The 20,412-nt window shown below is 43.5% G+C and overlaps 3 protein-coding genes across 4 annotated transcripts; all 3 read left to right on the top strand.

The window, feature by feature from the left end:
* Positions 1-1,393: 1,393 nt before the first annotated feature.
* On the top strand, positions 1,394-11,277 carry LOC133903934 (mediator of RNA polymerase II transcription subunit 16-like). Of its 2 annotated transcripts, none has more exons than XM_062345429.1 (16): positions 1,394-1,962; positions 2,849-2,917; positions 3,261-3,349; positions 3,603-3,715; positions 3,844-3,945; positions 4,718-4,802; positions 4,906-5,496; positions 6,043-6,661; positions 6,738-6,817; positions 7,160-7,242; positions 8,128-8,364; positions 8,719-8,896; positions 9,071-9,591; positions 9,813-9,989; positions 10,339-10,713; positions 10,842-11,277. In XM_062345429.1, exons 1-16 carry the CDS (start codon positions 1,580-1,582, stop codon positions 10,980-10,982), a joined length of 3,843 nt encoding a protein of 1,280 aa, XP_062201413.1. In that variant the 5' UTR covers positions 1,394-1,579; the 3' UTR covers positions 10,983-11,277. The 2 variants fall into 2 exon arrangements, with proteins under 2 accessions (XP_062201413.1, XP_062201412.1); XM_062345428.1 differs by having other exon boundaries at positions 4,903-5,496.
* A 1,156-nt stretch (positions 11,278-12,433) lies between these two features.
* LOC133903781 (protein Rf1, mitochondrial-like) lies at positions 12,434-15,444 on the top strand. The gene is given in 1 exon segment (XM_062345243.1): positions 12,434-15,444. A coding segment is annotated over 1 exon segment (2,157 nt). The 5' UTR covers positions 12,434-13,091; the 3' UTR covers positions 15,249-15,444.
* A 210-nt stretch (positions 15,445-15,654) lies between these two features.
* LOC133903782 (protein Rf1, mitochondrial-like) lies at positions 15,655-19,825 on the top strand. The gene has a single exon (XM_062345244.1). The coding sequence runs from the start codon at positions 16,826-16,828 to the stop codon at positions 18,566-18,568; it is 1,743 nt and encodes a 580-aa protein (XP_062201228.1). The 5' UTR covers positions 15,655-16,825; the 3' UTR covers positions 18,569-19,825.
* The last annotated feature ends 587 nt before the right edge of the window (positions 19,826-20,412 follow it).

Here is a 20,412-nt window from a genome sequence, read left to right as displayed (position 1 = left end):
CCCCCGATGCGTCGTCGCCGCTCCAGTAGAGGAAGGAGGAGCTCCCGGGGTGTGCTTCTGCTGGATACAAGCGGTAGGACGAGGAGGGCGAGGGGGAGGAGCTCGGAGCTCAGCAATGACTATCAGCTGTGTGGAGCAAAAGCTCTGGTTTGGCAAAGCACATGAGAGGGGAGATGCAGACGAAGAGGATGGCATATGGGTTCAACTAGGAATAGTGTGAGGAGCACAGAAAGCTAGTTAGCTATGTGTGTACATGTGTGTTTATTTTTCTATTTTATCTCTTAATTCGTTTGATGAACTTCTAGAACTCCTAAAATCGCATCAATTTTTGCGCTTATAGAATAAATAACAGAGAATCTATTTTAACTAGTTCTAACTAAAAATCTCTTACAAATTTTAAATTAAAATTCCTCAAATTTTACTATTTTTATATTTTGCTTGAATTTTTAGGCATAAATTTAATTCCTAATTTTTTTAAAAATTCATAAATATTCATCTAAATTAATGTAATAACTTATAAAATTATTGATAATCCTAAGTAACATGAGCAATTTTAGTGTTTAGTATGTGTTGCTAACACTTGCACTTTACTCTTTTGGTGAAATGCCAATTAGGTTGGAAATTTAACCGTTAAAATTATAGCCGTTGCACAGAAAAATAGCCGTTTGAAAAAACTAGCCGCTACAAATAGAATATAGGTAATTAGATATGGAGAGTGAGATTTAGCTAGTTTGTTAAAATATGCAGAAATATAGAGAGGTAATTTCTTTAGTGGATAGCTAAATGAAGATATGGAGGGTGGGATTAATAGTTCATGGCAAATGTTTAGCAAAAAATTGTGACAGTGCTTGGTTTGCAGCCAACAGTGGTATAATTATATAAATAAATTAGAGTGATGACTGCTCTTATAACACATGTGTTTATGATGTAACTGCTCTTACAATGCATATGCTTGTGTGGTAACTGTTTTTACAATGTGTGTGTTTATGTGGTAATTGCTCTTATAAATTTTATAACGCGTGTACTTGTGTGGTAACTATTTTTATAATTTGTGTGTTTATATGGTAACCGATCTTTTTTAACCGGATAGTTGCTCATATACAGAGCAGAGATATAACTGTTGAATAAAATAATCGTTGAAATAAAGTCGTGGTAAGAAATCGTCGTTATAAATAAAATATAGCATATAAGATATAGAGAATAAAATTTAATTTAAACTGTTAAAGTGGGTAGAAATATAAAAAAAAATCTTTTAGGATGGATCAACATAAACATATGAGTTACTCTAAGTCAGTGTGTCCTCCCACGACCGCCGCGGGGACCGCGAGCTCGTCGTCGAAACGCCGAACACACACGTCCGTCTCCTCTTCCCCTCCCCCGTCCGCGCGCACCCTTTCCACGCCCGCATCCACCTCCACCTCCACCCACCCGACAGCGACGCCGCCGCACAGTACTGATGAACCTCCCCTCCCCTCCCCTCCCCGCGACAGCGACGGCCGGTCGCTTCAAGTGACCTAAGCACCCGCCCGCCTCGCTTTCCCTCCTTTTCTTCCCCCGGCCCCCGTCCCTCTCCGTCCCTATGACCTCTTCCGCACCCCCGAACCCTAGCCCCGTCCCCACCCCGACCCCCACCGCGAACGGGACCGCATCCTCGCCCAAGGACCAGCCGCAGCAGCCACAGCAGCAGCAGGGCGGCCAGGAGGAGGCGGCGGCGGCGGATGGGGGAGGCCCCGAGGCCGCGGAGGTGGGAGCAGTAGCTGGAGTAGCGGGCGAGGCGATGGAGGTGGACGGGGGTCCGGGCGCGGGGGATGCGGAGGCGGGAGGAGTGGGGGGAGGTAGTGGCGGGGCCGCGGGAGGAGGGCAGCAGCCGTCGCCGGCGACCGTGTTTCGGATCCGGCTCAAGCAGCCGCCCGCGAGCCTCAGGCACAAGATGCGCGTGCCCGAGCTTTGCAGGAACTTCAGGTGCGTGTGGTTTGAGCTTCTGTTGTGTTCGTGCAAAAAACAATGTTTTTTGTGGTTTCCTTTTTTTGGCCGATGGATGTTGGATGGAACCATGCGACCAGCGTCAGAGTTTCGTGTTGGTTGCCTTTGAAATTTGGCGACTGCAGAGGCACTAAGTAGTGTGTGTGTGCGCGCGCGCGTGCGCTGGCAATTGCTTTGTTTCCTGTTGATTTGGAAGGCGTTATAATTTGGTTTGGAGGGTTTCCTGTGGCCATGTTAGTAAACTTTAGTGTTTTGGGGGATCGTTGAGTGTGTTGTTTGCTGGTGGAACCGATATTTTTTTATTAGCGTTGAATATAGGATCCCGGTTGCTTTTATTGCTTGATTCTGCATAGTTTAATCTTGTTGAGGTGATTATAGGGAAGTGCATATGTTTTACCTTGGCCTAGATTGTCGTGGCAAAGAGCCTGGTTGCGCTGCTTATTACAGTATTGGTGGAACTGTTTGCTTTTGAGCTCCTTAGATTAATTTGAATGACAGAGCAGCTGAACTCTAGCTTGTGTTTAGGAATAGTTTATATATATTTTTTCATTTTCATAACGGTGGTTAGGTCAACCTGTTACCTGTCTAAGCTAGTTGGAAAATGATAGTGTTTGCTGCTTTAGAAAATAATCGATCTTGGTTGTAAGCAATCCCCTCATCCAAACACCTCACGAATCCTAATTGGCCGAGCAATGTGGATAGTTATGCATAACAACTGGTGACACTATTAAGTTTGCAGTGCATTTTTTTTTTGTATCAGTTTTTATCTGGTATAGCTAGGCTGCTAGAGCGACTGGTCTGTTTTGTCGTACTGTTACCTGGAAACTGCTTAAATGTCGTACTTTTGTGGTGTTTCTCGTTGCAGTGCGGTTGCTTGGTGCGGGAAGCTGAATGCAATTGCTTGTGCATCAGAGACATGTGCACGGATTCCAAGGTTAGATTTTTCTTCACGTTTCTCTCAAGTTTGTTTCCGTTCCTTGCACACATTTTTATCTGTAATGATTAAAACTCAAGGAACAGGGCTATATGCCTTGTACAGAAAACAACTTGAGAAAGAAATATACATACGCTTGGTACATTAAAAAAAATCAAACATGAGGGGCATAGGTGAACTGATAGTAATGTGCTGGCGAAGAATGCTTGACTATTTGCTAGACAAGGTTGTTTAGCCTTCTTTACTTTAGAATGAAGCTGTTCACCCTCTTATCGGAATTGTTTATCTACATTTTGGGTATGAAAAATTCTTTGCCAAAAAATGATGTAAGTTATATTTCCAGCTCCAATTCAAGTCCACCATTTTGGATTCCTATACACATCTTGAATCCAGAGAGACCAACAGAATGTTCTGTATTCAATGTGAAAGCAGGTATGTTTATCTGCTTGCATGAGATGCTTTGCTACACAGTGCACACGTCTATTTTTCAATTCCAGTTGTATTTTGGTAGTATAATGATAAGCAGAACAGAACTCTCTATGACTAGATGCAGGTCAAGTTCAACATGGATGGACTTTCAATCTGAAACTCTTAAAGGACATCAGAAATAAATATATAAATTCACTTATTTTGAAATTTTCTACTCACAGCATGTTTGATTGAAATGGCATTGTCAATTGAACAGATTCTCCACGCGACTTTGTTCAGTTCATTGAATGGTCTCCTCGGTCCTGCCCTCGTGCTCTGCTAGTGGCAAATTTTCATGGGCGGATCACTATATGGACACAACCAACTAAGGTATGTTAGATGGAACCATATTTTTTTTTGGACTTTACTTTGTAGTTCATTGAGAATTTAGGTTTATTTGGAGTTTATTTTGGTGCCATTGAATGTTCCGACGCTGATTACTGTCTGCTATGGTGAAGGGTCCTGTTAATCTTGTACGTGATGCCAGCTCCTGGCAATGTGAACATGAATGGCGTCAAGATCTTTCTGTGGTGACCAAGTGGTTGTCAGGAATTTCTCCGGTACGATAGCAATGCACTTAAAACATCCATGCCGCTTGCTGTCACATGATAACATAGTCCCTTTGTGATTGATTCAGCAGTTTATATGGATGGCCCTGTTTTCAGGGGCCAGATTTCCTGTGCCACTCGTAGGACTACATACATCACAAAACATAGTATACGGGATACTAAGGTTTTATTTTTGTGTGTGTTTAAATTAATAAAGAAATGAGTTAATGGCAATATACGGCAATTGGGACTTGCCTAAGATCGTATTCTTAATTTTCAAACATCATCATTAAGTTAATTGCAACCTTATGTTTGCTACAACTCGGTATATGTCTATTTTGTATGCTTGTTTCAACCCCCTCCATTCTTTTCTATTTTGTATGTACTATTATTAAGAAAGGGGCAAAACGACCACATCCTCCTATTGATTTTTGATCTTCTGTTACCTCACCAAATTTATTTGTCACTGAATCTGAACCACATCTCAGTAACCAGTGAACAAGTAGATTGAGTCTTGTAAAATGTAGCATACCAAATGAGGCAGGAACACGCAAGGAAGATGTAATCATGTCTATTCTCAAAGTCTTATAATCTCAGATTTAAAGAGAACATCTTTTCAGCGTTAAAACATCAAATAAAAAAGAACGGAGGGAGCAATGGTATTGTATCTGTGTAAGATGACCTTTTTGACTTGACATAATTGAATTCTAGATATACAAAAAAATAGACACCAAGCTATAAGCCTGTAAGTGCTGCTAAATTTGTTGTTCTTTTGACTATGCAGTATAGATGGCTTCCTGCAAACTCTACTTGCTCAAACTTAAAAACCTTCGAGGAGAAATTTCTTACCCAACAGCCTCAAAGTTCAGGTTGGTGCACCGGTTTCAAGCATAGTACTGAACAGATGACTTTTCACACACACACACACACACACACACAGAGAGAACTGACATAAGCTTGTCATTGCAGCAGGATGGCCAAGTATTCTATGCGTTTGTTCAGTGTTTTCATCAGGTTCTGTTCAGCTTCATTGGTCACAGTGGCCTTCTCAAAATTTAGCACAGCCTAGATGGTTTTCCACCAGCAAAGGGCTTCTAGGAGCAGGACCCAGTGGTATAATGGCTGCAGATGCTGTTATTACGGAGTCTGGAGCCTTACATGTTGCTGGTGTGCCCCTTGTTAATCCATCTACTGTAGTGGTTTGGGAGGTGATGCCAGGTCTTGGCAATGGTATTCAGGCAACTGCAAAGATAAATGCTACAAGCACTGTTCCGCCATCCCTGAATCCCCCTTCCTGGTCTGGTTTTGCTCCTTTAGCGGCTTACCTCTTTTCTTTGCAAGATTATCTTGTTTCTGAGGGTGCACAAACAAAAAAACAGACAGACAATGAGACCACAGATGCTGCATCGATCCATTGTTGTCCGGTTTCTAATTTTTCAGCTTATGTTAGTCCAGAAGCAGCTGCACAGTCAGCCACTACTACCACTTGGGGCTCTGGGGTCACTTCAGTTGCTTTTGATCCAACTCGTGGAGGATCAGTCATTACAGTTGTAATAGTTGAAGGTATGTATAAGAATCCATTTGGGAGATGGCACAATACTTAAGTGATGTTATTGCCATATCTCACAATGATATTGAAGATTTGTTTTGAAACATGGCATGAACCTGATTGTAATGGTATTCTTGAACCTGATTGTAATGGTATTCTGCCCTTTCTTTAAATGCCATGATCACACACTCCAAGGACCACCCAACCTCTGCACCACACAAAAGGACAAAAAAGGAAAGAAAAGAAAAACACAAAAACAACTGTAATAAGTTAATTTGACTCTATATGTGCAGAATCCAAATTGAGAGGACACATATCCTTATACTTATATTCGTGGTAGAATTTTGGACAATATATTGTCTGACTGTATATTACTGTTCCTTGTACTCTTGTGACCTGTGTGCCATAGCAATTTAAATTTCTTATCCAGTGACTGTTAAATTTACATTCTTAGTATAGTTTTTGTCTCTGTTGTGCTATGTCAGCTTCTATTATGTGAATTGCTGCTCCTAACTGGGGTTTCATTTATTTCTCAACTATCATTAAATTATTTTTTGCAGGCCAATATATGTCTCCTTACGATCCTGATGAAGGGCCTTCCATCACTGGATGGCGAGTGCAATGCTGGGAATCTTCGCTTCAACCTGTTGTTCTTCATCCAATATTTGGAAGCCCTACTAGCTTTGGTGGGCAACCTCCCATGCAAACTGTTTGGTCCACCAGAGTTAACAAAAGCATTCCACCAACAGAGGACCTAAAAAATCCTCAAACATATGTTCCAATGCCAACAACTTCGGATGAACGGAGCTCCTCTGAGTGCAGTGTTGACAGGGCGAACAGACTTAGCTTTGACCCTTATGATCTTCCAAATGATGTTAGACAACTGGCTCAAATAGTGTATTCTGCTCACGGTGGTGAGGTTGCTGTTGCTTTCCTGCGTGGAGGAGTGCACATTTTCTCAGGTCCAAATTTTGATCAGGTTGACAGCTATCATGTTAATGTTGGCTCAGCAATTGCTCCACCAGCCTTTTCCTCTAGCAGTTGCTGCTTGGCATCAGTTTGGCATGACACACTTAAAGACAGAACTATATTGAAGATAATACGTGTGCTTCCTCCTGGGATTCTTAGCACTCAAACAAAGGTCAATTCAGCAGTATGGGAACGGAAAATAGCGGATAGGTATGTAACCAGTTTATAGATGCTGAATCCTAATCAATGTGATTTGTTGTTTGTGATAATTAGATACTTCTGGCAGATTTTGGTGGAGTCTATTGGCTGGTGTAGATTGGTGGGATGCAGTTGGTTGTACACAGAGTGCTGCTGAAGATGGTATTGGTAAGGACACTTCCACAAACGCTATACGTTTATGTGTAATTTCTGCAACAATTTTTTGAGCGAAATTTCTGCAATTCAATTGGTTCCAATTTTCCCATGTTGGGTACTGGACTATGGCAAAAATGTATGATTGGTTCCTATGAACTAGATTCCTTTGTATTACGTTAGGTCATTTCTGGGTGCAACACAAACTTCAGAGTGAGTAAAATATGTATGATTTAGTAGGTCGATTTGTAGTGCATGAATTGGTTAACTATTTCAACATGTTTGTGGCGTGTGAGTTGGTTAACTATTTCAACACCTGCGATAATTGTCAGTAACTTATTCTTTTTTTTCTTGCAGTTTCACTTAACAGTGTGGTAGCATTGCTGGATGCGGACTTCCATTCTCTTCCGACTATGCAACAGAGGCAGCAGCACTGTCCTGTAAGTGGTGTTGCTGCTTTTTGTAAACAAATGCTAGTTTTAAGCACTCATCTCCAATTCTCCATTATTTATGATCTCAGTTTTTCACACTTGCATTGCTAGCAACACGTACATTGTCTTAACAATAGTCAGTCCATCAGTTTCCTTGGCCATACTATAGTGGTCATACTAGCAGTCACCACTCACCAGTTGAGATAGAATGAAGAATTGTCGTATGTACAAACGCTGAGTTTCCTTGGCCTTCTTTCATTCCAGCACTTGCTCCTTTTTATGTTCTTGTTCTTATCTTTGTATTAAAGCCATAGAACCCATTGAATTTCATTGCTATATGCCATGTTATATTTGAAAAAGAGTTGTATCCATTATACAAATCTAATACTTATAACTGAAAAATCAAAATATGGCTGTATTCTATATACAATGCTAATGTCTATAGCTGATAAGCCTGCATAGCTATATCTTGGACCCACCAATTAAGCAGTGTGGATCTCCCTTTTCCTCCATTAATGTGGGAGTTTCTACTCTGTCAGAGTGAACATGGTTGCTCCTTCTGAAGTTATTTTAAATAAAATGCATAGCCTTGTGAGTGATTCACCTATTCACTAGCATTACTTTGGAGTTTGGAGTTTGAAGTGAAAACTATTAATATTTTCTCCAAATATACAACTCTTGCTAATATTGTTCTGATACCATTGCGAGAAGGTAAGTTGCATAAATTAATTTAGTGGCTGGACATCTATTCACATTTAGTCTTTTGGTAATTGTATGCGAGTTAAAATGAAGTTGAGTTTTTTTACATGATTATGTTATGGATTTGCTTCAACATTGGGCTTGTTAAGCTATCCCCTTTCTTTAACTTACGAGTTGTCGATCTACTTCATGCAGAACCTTGATAGGATAAAGTGTAGATTGTTGGAAGGAACAAATGCTCAAGATGTCCGAGCTCTTGTGTTGGACATGCAAGCAAGATTACTTCTGGATATGCTAGGCAAAGGAATCGAGTCTGCCCTTATAAATCCATCAACTCTGCTACCTGAGCCCTGGCAAGCTTCTAGTGATATGTTGTCTAGCATTGAGCCTGACAAAATGACTGTTGAACCGGCTCTACTTCCAAGCATCCAGGTTTAGTGGTCTACTTTACCTGAGTCATTTCCATTTCATTGCCATGGACTTAAATTCTGCTAACTAATGTCCAAATTTCGTTGTCTAAAGACTTATTCTTGTCGGACATACTGCTAAGCAGTATATTGGTATTCTAGATCACCTCCATATGAACGAAATGATGATACTCATAAGCATTACTTTAGTTGTGTTAGGTGAACTCATGTCCAATGCCTGTTATGCCTTGGCAAAATTGTCATATTATTATAGTTTTGAATGTGCATAGTATTGTATATTTTCCAATACAGGTTGTCTACATAGCAATTTTTCATTTTACTTTGGACACGATCTTACTCTTTTGGCATCCAAATGCAGGGTTATGTTGATGCTGTTCTAGATTTAGCGTCACATTTCATCACGCGCTTACGGCGCTATGCAAGTTTCTGCCGAACTTTGGCTAGCCATGCTGTTGGAGCATCTTCTACTACAGGCAGTTCTAGAAATATGGTTACAAGTCCAACAAATAATTCTCCTTCACCCTCAAATAATCAAAGTAGGTATCTGTATCTGCTATTTTGCTAAACCTTGTGCTTTTATCTAGGTTAAGCACAGAAAAGCACATTCCAATCTTATGTTATCTCCATTGCATGTTTGAGAAGGGCTTAAGAATTAGTTTATTTCCTATTTAGATATGCTGCTAGCATCTTGACGCTTGTGCAAATTTCAGGTAATCAAAGTGGAGCAACATCTACAACAGGGAACTCGCAAATGCAGGAATGGGTCCAAGGTGCAATTGCTAAGATTAGCAACAATGCTGATGGTGCTGCCACTGCAGCACCAAATCCAGTTAGCGGGAGGTCACAGTTTATGCCCATCAGCATTAATACGGGCACGTTTCCTGGCACACCTGCAGTAAGACTTATCGGAGACTGCCATTTCCTTCATAGATTATGTCAGTTGTTGCTATTTTGTTTGCTTTTCCGAAGAAGACAATCACCAAGGTTACTCGCAAATGCACACAAAAATCAAGATTCTGCTATCCAGAAAGTACAGCACATGATGAATGGTAAGACAGAGGACAACAGTACATCATTAAGATCTGGCCTAGGGGTTACCAAAGTAGAAGATGGCCCAGCTACGCGTGGTGGACAATTTGGTGTTGGAGCGAAGGGTCCTGAAGAAAACCCAATCGGCAAATCTGTTAGAATAGGTTCTGGCAATGCTGGCCAAGGTTATACTTCAGATGAGGTGATTAACAAATAATTGGCAAAATATTTGTTTTTTTGTCACAATCTGGGGCTTTGTTTGATGAAAATATGCAGCACTTAATACTTTAAGAGATGCGAGATCCTCCGCTTTGTGATCTTTCATCAGTTATTCTTTTACAGTTTGACCAGTGATTTCCTTGTCTGAAAAGCTTCTATGTCTATAACATCTAATTCCTGCATAATTTTCTTTCATCGTTGCAGGTGAAGGTCCTTTTTCTTATACTGGTTGACCTTTGTCGAAGGACTTCTACCTTTCAGCATCCATTGCCTGCTTCTCAGGTTGGTTCCAGCAACATTATCATAATGTTGCACTACATTGATGGCAATTACACTGTGCCCCCTGAGGTAGTGGAAGCGTCTCTTGGTCCCCATATGCAGGTACTAGACAAATTCTCATGAAGCTTCTATCAATTACGTTTGTATACTTTTTATGTGTATATTTTTTAAACTTCCAGCATTGTCAATAATAGGAGTTCAAAATTAATGCTCAAGTGTATCTCAATCAGAGATTCTACAAATTTTCTGTTAATTATGAAGTTCATAATGGATTTGACCCGTCACAAAAGTTCATTATGGCCCTCTTCAGAATTTACTCATTTTTTGTTAGTTATTTTGCACGGGACAAGCATTATTGGTGTCAGGACTTGAGGCATGGCAATTTCAGTGATCTCTTGCCGTGTAGGTTCCTTGCAAACGCGAATATTCATTAGATTCTATACTTGTGCAGAATATGCCTCGTCCACGAGGAGCTGATGCTGCTGGTCTTCTACTCCGAGAATTAGAACTTCAACCTCCTGCTGAAGAATGGCATAGGCGCAACATGTTTGGTGGTCCTTGGTCAGAACCAGATGATTTTGGTCCATTGGATCGTCTAAAAACCAGTGGTTCAATCAACCCTCATTTGTCTGAAATGGGAGAGGATGACGACAGTTCCTTTGGTATTCAAAGTCTTTGGCCAAGAAAGCGCCGGTTGTCTGAAAGAGATGCAGCATTTGGTCTGAAAACATCTGTAGGTCTGGGAGTTTATCTAGGTGTCATGGGATCTCGAAGGGATGTTATCATGGCCGTGTGGAGAACAGGCCTTGATGGTGAATGGTATAAGGTGAGTATGCTCAAACTAGCGGTGTCTTTTACTCTTGTCACAGTCTTGGGGTCTTTAACAAGTTACATCAACACATGATATCCAATTTTGCCATATACTTAACGTCTAAATACGCTGCCTTTTTCCAGTGCATACGATGTTTGCGGCAAACTTGTGCATTTGCGCATCCGGGTGCTCCAAACCCAACTAATGAACGTGAGGCGTGGTGGATCAGCCGGTGGACACATGCTTGCCCAATGTGTGGTGGGTCATGGGTGAAAGTTGTTTGAGTGCTGTCTTTGGTGACACCTCCGCTGCGGCTAGCTTTCGCGGCAAAATATGTATCAGCATCATCGGTCCGTGCTGAACATTTTTTGCATTTAAGGCTATATTATTTCGTGTCAGGCACGGTATGGTTTGCCTGCAGATGCCAGGGCATATACACACACTTGGCTCTAACAGCTGTGCTAGGTCTCTTTTAGAACTAGAAGCAATTCTGAAGCATGCAGAACTCGACATCTGTGTGCCAATTGTGTACATAATATGTAACCTGTTACTTTGGAATAAAGAGCTTTTAGATGCTTATTACTGCTGCATGTAGGCACTTTTCGTCCTTGAACTGTATGTATATGTTCGAGGAAACGAGAGTCGGTTCTTCCTTGGGCTGTGCGCATGGTCGATTCGAACAATATCGTGAAATTATTTTTTTTCTAATTATTTTTATGTAGTGATGTGAAAACTTGGGAGGCAATTGAGTACACCTCGTGCATTGCCCTTTTTCCTGATGGGAGGAGATGCATTGGCCTAGTGCGTCAACACTGAGCCCAGCCCACTGGAGTAGAATCTATGTCCTCTCCACCAGATTCGAGTCAAGATTCGAAAGGAAAAGTTATTCATATTTGAATAGGGCACTGCCGAGGCCCTGTTTGGTTGGTTGAAACGGTTTAGATTCTCGGTTGAATCACCGAATCACCTAGCCAAACGCGGTGGGATGAAAGATTCGGTGAATCGCCTGGGAATCGTTTCTCTGCTGCACAGAAATGAACATCCCCTTGGACTTACCCGACATTAAGATCACACCCAAGGGATTTCTCTCGCGGGTGAAATTCTCGTCCTGAAGGGATTTTCGTTTTCTTCAGCGTTTCAACGGTTTCTCTTCACGGTTCCTGTTACGAAGTGATTCTTTGTGTCATTCCCTTCAGGACGGGATTCTCTTTCCTTTCCTTTCGCGATTCCCTTCGAAGTGAAATTGTTGGAGATGAGAGAAAATAAAAAAAATGAGAATAAGAAAAAAAATCGGGAAGGGAACGAAATGAAAGCAATATGGTTGGAGATAGTCTTACGCGTACATGCCACTCGCCCGTTCTCTCGTGCCGTCGAGCCTGCACCTCGCGAGACAAAGGTGGTGGGCAGGTGACCTAGGGTTCGAGACCTAGTTTTTTTTTTTTTTGCAATGGGCCAATGGCCTGTGGGCAATGGGCCGGGGGAGTATTAATATTTTTTATATATAGCAATTTTTTTAATTTGATCAATTACTCACTGAAAAATAAAAATAAAGTAGACGAGAACAAGAGTAAATTGGTTAATTGCATCACGCTCTTTTCTTTTGAGAAATCGAATCTAGCCAGCTAGCTAAATTATTTTAAAAATAATTATAATTCATTATAGAAATGTTTACGGAGAGAATACGGAACACCGAAATGTTTACAGAGAATGTAGATACCAAGCAGTTGTGGGCGTCTCATCCGGTCGCGGCTCGGTGTCTCAGCCTGCGCGCCCGCGACCCCTGGCCACTCGCCGGCTCCACGCCCAGCCCCGCATCGTCCAGTCTCGTCTTTGCCCCTGGCCGTGCGCCGCTTGGTTCCTCCGTGCTCATTGCGCCGCTGGCGCGCACCATGCTCTGCTCCAGTCCGCGCGAGCTGCATTTCCCGCCTAACCGGCGGCGCTAGCCGTAGCACCCACCGCCGGCGCCGGACATGTCGAGCCGGCTGCGACCCAGCCGCGACCCGTGGTCGAAGGAGGTCAAGCGTGCGATCGTAGAGCGCCTCAGCTCGGAAAGCCTAGGTCCCGAGGACGCACTCTAGCTGTGCAATGAGTTGGTCCCATCGACGCCGGAGCAGTCCCCAGCACCACCCGCCGTGTCCGCCCCGCCGGACATTCCTTCCCGGAGGCGCGCTGGCCGTCGCCCTTTCTGGGAGCTGGGGCGGATCATAGGAGAGCGGTACCGCTCGGGAACGCTCGGCCCCGATGAAGCACTCCACCTGTTCGACGAATTGCTCCCGCAAGCCACGCCCGGCTCGGTTTACGCCCTCAACCAACTGCTCGGTGTCGTCGCTCGCGCGCGGGCGGACTCCTCCGTGCGTTGAGGCCCAGTGCTCGCCGTATCCCTCTTCAATCGCATGACCAGAGCCGGGGCCAAGAAGGTAGCTCCCGACATATACACCTACGGCATCCTCATCGGCTGCTGCTGTGACGCGGGCCGCTTGGACCTCGGCTTCACGGCATTCGGTCAAATCCTTAAGGCGGGATTGAAGCTGAATGCCACCACCTTCAATCAACTGCTCAATGGCCTCTGTTCTGAGAAGAGAACGAACGACGCAATGGACATTGTGCTTCGGCGAATGCCGGAGCTTTGCTGCACGCCCGATGTCGTCTCTTACAACATTCTCATCAAGGGGCTCTGCGACGAGAATAAGAGTCAAGAGGCTCTCGAGCTGCTGGAGATGATGGCTGATGATGGAGGCAAAGGCAAATGCCCACCAAATGTGGTGTCGTATACCATTGTCATCAATGGCTTCTTTAAAGAGGGTGAGGTGGGGAAAGCTTACAACCTGTTTCGAGAAATGCTGGATCATGGGATTTCCCCAGATGTTGTGACTTTTAACTCCGTGATTAATGGACAATGCAAGGCTCAAGCAATGGACAGGGCTGAGGAGGTCCTACAACAGATGTTGGATAAAGGTGTTAAGCCGTGCTGCACTACATATAATAGTCTAATTCATGGATATTGCTCTTCAGGGCAGTTGAAAGAGGCGATTAGAATGCTCAAAGAAATGTCCAGAGATGGTCACAGACCAGATGTTGTTACTTATAATTTGCTGATGGACCATCTTTGCAAGAATGGAAGATGCACAGAAGCTAGGAAGATTTTTGATTCTATGGTCCAGAGGGGTGAAAGACCTACTGTTGCCACCTACAACATTCTGCTTAATGGGTATGCTACCAAAGGAGCTCATGTTGATATGTGTGATCTCCTAGATTTGATGGTTCGAGATGGTATTGCCCCCAGTCATCATGTCTTCAACATACTAATATGTGCATATACTAAACATCAAATGGTCGATGAGGCAATGCTTATATTTACAACAATGCATCAGCAAGGAATTAACCCAAATGTAGTCAACTATGCCTCGGTAATAGACGGGCTTTGCAAGATAGGCAGAGTGGATGATGCTATGTCACAATTCGATCAGATGATTAATGAAGGATTGACTCCTGACATCATTGTATTTACCACCCTGATTCATGGTCTGTGTACATGTGGAAGATGGGAGAAGGCTGAAGAATTAGCTTTTGAAATGATTAATGTAGGCATCCATCTTGATGCCATGTTTTTCAACACAATAATGGGTAACCTATGCCAAGAAGGAAGGGTTATGGAAGCCCAACATTTCTTTGATCTGATGGTATGTATAGGTGTGAAGCCCGATGTTGTTTTGTATAATACACTGATAGATGGATATTGCTTTGATGGTAAGATGGATGAAGCGACTAAGCTACTTGCTGGTATGGTCTCCATTGGCTTGAAACCTGACGATGTTACCTATAATACTTTTCTTAACGGATACTGTAAGAATGGAAGGATAGATGATGGGTTAGCTCTTTTCAGTGAAATGTTGAGCAAGGATGTGGAACCTGATTATATTGCATATAACATAATACTGCAAGGGTTATTTCAGACTGGAAGGACTGCTGCTGCAAAGGAACTCTACATCAGAATGGTTGACAGTGGAATACAATTGAAAGTTGACACATACAACATAGTTTTTGGAGGACTCTGTGAAAATTGATGCACTGATGAAGCGCTGAGAATGTTTCAGAGCCTGTGCTCAAAAGAAATTCAGCTTGAGGTTAGGACTTTCAATATTATGATTAGTGCCTTGCTGAAAGTTGGCAGGAAGGACGAAGCGAAGGGTCTGTTTTCTTCTATCTCATCCAATGGTCTAGCGCCTGATGTAGTAACTTACGGCTTAATGATAGAAAGTCATATAGAAGAAGGGTTGCTACAGGAGGCCGATGGTCTGTTTCTGTCTATGGAGAAGAATGGCTGCACTGCCGACTGCCGTATGCTAAATGCTGTAGTTAGAAGGCTACTTCAGAAAGGGGAGGTGAGAAGGGCTGGAGCCTACCTCACCGAAATTGATGAGAAGAACTTCTCCCTTGATGCTTCCACAGCCTCCTTGCTGGTTTCTATTTTTTCAAGGGGGAAATATCAGAAATATGTGAAGTTACTTCCTGAAAAATATCACTTTGTTGTGGAACCAAGGGATGATTGAGACCTTTTCGCAGTTATATGGGGCTAACTAGACATTAAAGGCTGCTAACTAAGATTTGGTGTTCTCTTTTTGCAAGGTATGTAGGTTACCTCTCCCAAGCTTTATGGAGTTACATTGCATCTGAACCAGAGAAGCGATAACTGTCTTAAAACTGATTTTCATTTAACATTTATCCAATGGGTTGAGGTGTGCCAAAGGATCCAAATAGTATCATATTTCTCTAAGGTATGTACTTTGGGAAAATCTGTTATTGAAGGTTAGAATTGCATATTCATCCTCAACATGGAATATCAAATTGTGTTGTTCTCTCCTGTTGTGGGCTTGTGCCATTAAGGGATCTGCTACCGGAGCTTTGAAAGCTCTGTTGCCTAAAAAATTGTGCTGTGACGGTGGCATCATCTCAAGTGATCTTTGCAGCGGTTTTTGTCAAGGTAAGTTTTCCGGGCTGGCAACATTAGTTCTGACATTGAAGGAGGGCAGTAGGTAGTGATCGGTGGCATTATGTCATAAGACCCGACAAGCTGAGTTGGGTTAGGTTTTGTAGCAGCGCGAGGTGGTTTTTGGCGGTGGATCCATAGGCTCAGAAGGAGGAGATGACAGCTTGTCTCGGCATTGAACCACATTAGACTGGGAAGGGAGACAACGGCCGTTAAGAGGTGACAGAAGCAGAGGGCAGGTGCTTACCTGTCCAAAATTGATGACCAGAACTTTTGTACCTTGAAGCTTCCGTTGCTTTCTTGCTAACGTCGTTTTTCTTGATGGAAAACTAATCAGCAACATGTGAAGTCACTCCCTGAAAAATATTATTTTCAGTGGCTTTCTTGTGCCTTTCTCGTTCGCCTCCGTCAGGTTCCTATCCTGCGTCAAGATCCAGCGTCGGAGCAGAGCAGGAGCAGGGGTGCCGCGCTCGCGGATGGAAAGGCGTCGAGGAAGGCTAGGAGATCCTCCTCTGTCAGATCATCGTACGCCGCTGCCTCCAGCTCCGGCAGCTAGTGCGAGAGCTACAGCGCGCCAGGGCGGTGCCAAGTGCGGCTCTGGCGTCGGATCTGCCGTTCCGTCTCGCGTTCTGCCGAGCGACCTTGACCAGGTGCTAGGCCTGGGCTGCCGACCCCTCGGCGTCCTGACCCTACAGCCGTCAGGCCTGCTGGTTGTAGCAGCACACTGCTTCGCTAGCTTAGCTTCAGTGCTTTTAGCCATGCGACTATTGTGCTTCATCTTTGGCATGTTTTATTGGGTCTCAACTTGTTGTCAGTGCACAGTAGCTGCAGGCTCGGACAGCACAATAGCCAGTGCATTATTCTGAAGGCAAAGTGCATCTTGCATGGTTTCTTCAACCAGAAGATGTCGCCGATTCGAAATGTTTCCGGTGCCGTTGGATTGAGATCCTCTGGCCCATATTTCAGTCAACAGCACGTCAACGCATGCACTGGCTAAAGACAAACGAATCAGTCAAACTAGCCCGCCTCCACGGCGCGGCCACTTCGACTCCCACTCTCCCCGCCGCGCGCGCACACCGCCGCTTTCGCCGCGCACCAAGCTAGCCGCCTGCAGTTCCCACCACCGTCCCGGCGCCGGAAATGTTGCGCCGGGTGCGCCCCGGCCGCTCCTCATGGCCGCAGCTGAAGCGGATCGGCGGAGAGCGCGTCCCCTTGGGAAGCCTCTGCCGCGAGGAGGCGCGCCAGCTCTGCGACGAGTTGCTCCCAGCGATCCCCGGGCAGTCCCCAACGCCGTCAGGGTCTTCCACGCCGCCGATCATGTCGCGCCCTTGCTGGGAACTGGAACGGGTAATCGGAGAGGGTTGTCGCTCGGGAAACCTCGGCCCGGAGGACGCGCTCCACCTGTTCGATGAATTGCTACCCCAAGCTAGGCCCGCCTCGGTTTACGCCTTAACCCAGCTCCTCACCGTCGTCGCTCGTGCTCCAGCCTCCTCCCGCGTGCGGTACGGCCCTGCGCTCGCCGTCTCCCTCTTCAACCGCATGGCCCGAGCCGGCGCCAAGATGGTCGCTCCCACCATATACACCTACAGCATCCTCATCGGCTGTTGCTGCCAAGCGGGCCGCTTAGACCTCAGCTTCGCTGCCTTCGGTCAAATCTTTAAGACGGGATTGAGGGTGAATGTCATCACCTTCACGCACCTGCTCAGGGCACTCTGTGCCGAGAAGAGGACGAGCGATGCAATGGATATAGTGCTCCGACGAATGCCGGAGCTCGGCTGCACGCCCAACGTCTTCTCCTACAGCACACTTCTCAAAGGGCTCTGCGACGAGAAGAAGAGTCACAAGGCTCTCGAGCTGCTCCACATGATGGCTGTTGATGAAGACAAAGGCAAATGCCCACCAAATGTGGTATCATATAACACCGTTATCGATGGTTTCTTTAAACAGGGTGAGGTGGAGAAAGCTTACATCCTATATCGTGAAATGCTGGATCACGGGATTTTGCCTGATGTTGTGACTTACAACTCAATCATTGATGGCCTATGCAAGGGTAAAGCATTGAACAAGGCCAACGAGGTCCTTCAACAGATGATTGGTAAAGGTGTTATACCGGATAATTTCACATATAACAATCTGATCCATGGATATTGCTCTTTAGGGCAGTGGAAGGAGGCACTTAGAATGCTCAAGCAAATGTGCAGGGATGGTCATGAACCAGATGTTGTTACTTATAATTTGTTGATAGACTATCATTGCAAAAATGGAAGATGCACGGAAGCTAGAAAGATTTTTGATTATATGGTCGAGAGGGGCCCAAAACCAGTTGTTGAGACCTATCGCATTCTGCTTCATGGGTATGGTACCAAAGGAGCTCTTGCTGAAATGGATGATCTCATTTCTTTGATGGTAAGGAATGATATTCCGCCTGACCATCATGTCTTCACCATACTGATATCCGCATATGCTAAGTGTGGAATGGTAGATGAGGCCATGCTTATATTTGACAAAATGCGGCAGCAAGGATTGGCCCCTGATGTTGTTTCGTATAGTACAATAATACATGGGTATTGCTTGGCTGGTAAAATGGACGAAGCGATGAAACTACTTGATGCTATGGTCTCGATTGGCTTGAAACCTAATGGTATTTCTTATAATATATTGATTAATGGCTATTGTAAAACTGGAAGGGTGCAGGATGCATTAACTCTGTTCAGCCAAATGTTGAGCAAGGGAATTAAGCCCGACACTATCACATATCACATGACATGGCAAGTGTTATTTCAGGCTGTGGGGACTGCCGCTGGCCTGCTGCAAGGGAACTCTGTAAAGATGATTAAAAGTGGAAATGGAACTGTGGAGCATCCTGGAAATTTAGCAATGTAGTATAATTTTAGCAGGGATTTTTTTAAAGGTCTTGATGAAGCAGTTGTGCATGAATCATTTCGACCTTTCTCATTATTATTTAAATCTTTTTGAGCCGTCTTTAACTTCAGGTAGACATAATTGCCCTTTTTTTTAATAAAAAACTAGATATTATTACATTTTTCTTTGTTTAATGTAAACGAGCCTTCCTTTTGGACTTCAGACATAATTCCTGTTATGCTTTGGCAAATTTTCCTAATAACTATAATTTTGCCATTTGCAGTGTTGTATGATTCTCATTGCAGGTTGTCTGCATTGCAATTTTTCAAAGTTACTTTAAACATGTTCTTACTATATAGCACCACATTTGATCACACACTCCTGGAACTATGCAGCTTTTTGCCGAACAATGGTTATCCTTGCTATTGGAGCATCTTCTGCCTTAAGGCAGTTAGTTTTAGGAATGTGGTTACTTGTCCAACCAACAGTTCTCCTTTTGTAATCAAGGTTAATTACTTAGCAAAGGTAGTAATGGATAACCATTGTTCGGCAAAAAGCTGCAATGAGAATTTAATTTCCGTTTGTAATTTCAAAATAGTTCAGTATGCTCCTATTTAGATGTTATTAATTTAATTTCCGTTTGTAATCTTGTATGGGAACTGTCATTATTACTGTTAGGACTAAGGCATGTCATTTTCGGCGATCCCTTGCTTCCAAGGTCCTCAATAATTCCATTATTCACTATATTCTATATTTGTGGAGAATATGCCTTCTCCATGAGGAGCTTTGCTACTAGTCTTCTACAATAAAACTATAATAGCAGCCTCCTGTAAACTCTGTGGTGTGTCTCTGCTGCAGCAACCGTGCTCCGTCTGAGGCCTCCTCCAGACTTGTGCATCCTTGCTACCCGGCACAGTTTGACAAGAACGTAGCTGAAGTGAACCACAAGAACTAGTTGTGTCAGCTGATCTATGCGGTACTTTCTGGTCATGAATGGAAGCTTCTGGTTCCAGTTATAACTGGAGCACCAAGCTTGGCCTGGTCGCAAAACTGATACATTAGTCATGTCTCTAATGATTGTTTTTCTGTGCGGTATGCATGGAAGCTGCCTGTTAATCTTTTGATATTTTTTTGTCGTTGATTGCTAGCTGGAATTGTAAGCTAGAGAAATGTATAGTGTGAGACCAAGGCTGCCTGGTTTGTGGTGTCAGTTCTTGCACAAGCTAGAGAAATGCTTCAGTTTTTGCCTTGTTAAATTGCGAATGACTGCATCACTGCACTATTACGGATCTAGTTATTGTGCAAGCTAATTGTGAATGACCTATGAGCTATAAACATATGAATTTGGAACATGAAATTGTTGGGAACCTGGAACTACTTGTATGTCAAAATTTGAAGCTTTTCCATTGCTTGATGGCTCAAATAGTCAGGGTTTGGTGCCTCTAAATCACATCATTTATGTTTCTGTGACCGCAGGACCATGCTCCCTTGGAATATTTTGAGAAAATTGACCTGTTTAGTATTTTATTTGAGAAGTCAACATTTTACAACTGAAAAAAGAGTCGCAAATGTATAGAAGTGCAGCAACGACTGGTTTCAAGGAATTCTGAGCTTCTCGTTGTATATTCACAGCGAAGCTTACCATAACAGCAAAAATCCCCTGGAGCTGAAATTTACGTGTTTCGCGTGATGAAACGAGTTTTTGTTTTTTCTTTTCTTTTTTTGTGGGGACGATCAAATGAAAGTTAAATGCAGTGTTGCACCCGATTCGTTGGCATCGTACTTTCACAAGCTATAATTTTTTTTAAAAAAAGGTTGCTACAATATATCCTTATACTTTTTGTGTATTTGTTAATTTGTTCAGT

The sequence above is a fragment of the Phragmites australis genome, chromosome 21 (assembly GCF_958298935.1).
Source record: "Phragmites australis chromosome 21, lpPhrAust1.1, whole genome shotgun sequence".
Taxonomy (NCBI): Eukaryota; Viridiplantae; Streptophyta; class Magnoliopsida; order Poales; family Poaceae; genus Phragmites; species Phragmites australis.
This window is presented reverse-complemented; position numbering and strand designations above follow the sequence as displayed.

Bases quoted from the DNA above. Each gene is read 5' to 3' on its own strand.
- LOC133903934 (XM_062345428.1), top strand. From the start codon at position 1,580: ATGACCTCTTCCGCACCCCCGAACCCTAGCCCCGTCCCCACCCCGACC. The intron at 1,963-2,848 runs GTGCGTGTGGTT...TTCTCGTTGCAG, and splicing joins GAGCTTTGCAGGAACTTCAG to TGCGGTTGCTTGGTGCGGGA. The intron at 10,714-10,841 runs GTGAGTATGCTC...GCCTTTTTCCAG, and splicing joins TTGATGGTGAATGGTATAAG to TGCATACGATGTTTGCGGCA.
- LOC133903782 (XM_062345244.1), top strand. From the start codon at position 16,826: ATGTTGCGCCGGGTGCGCCCCGGCCGCTCCTCATGGCCGCAGCTGAAG.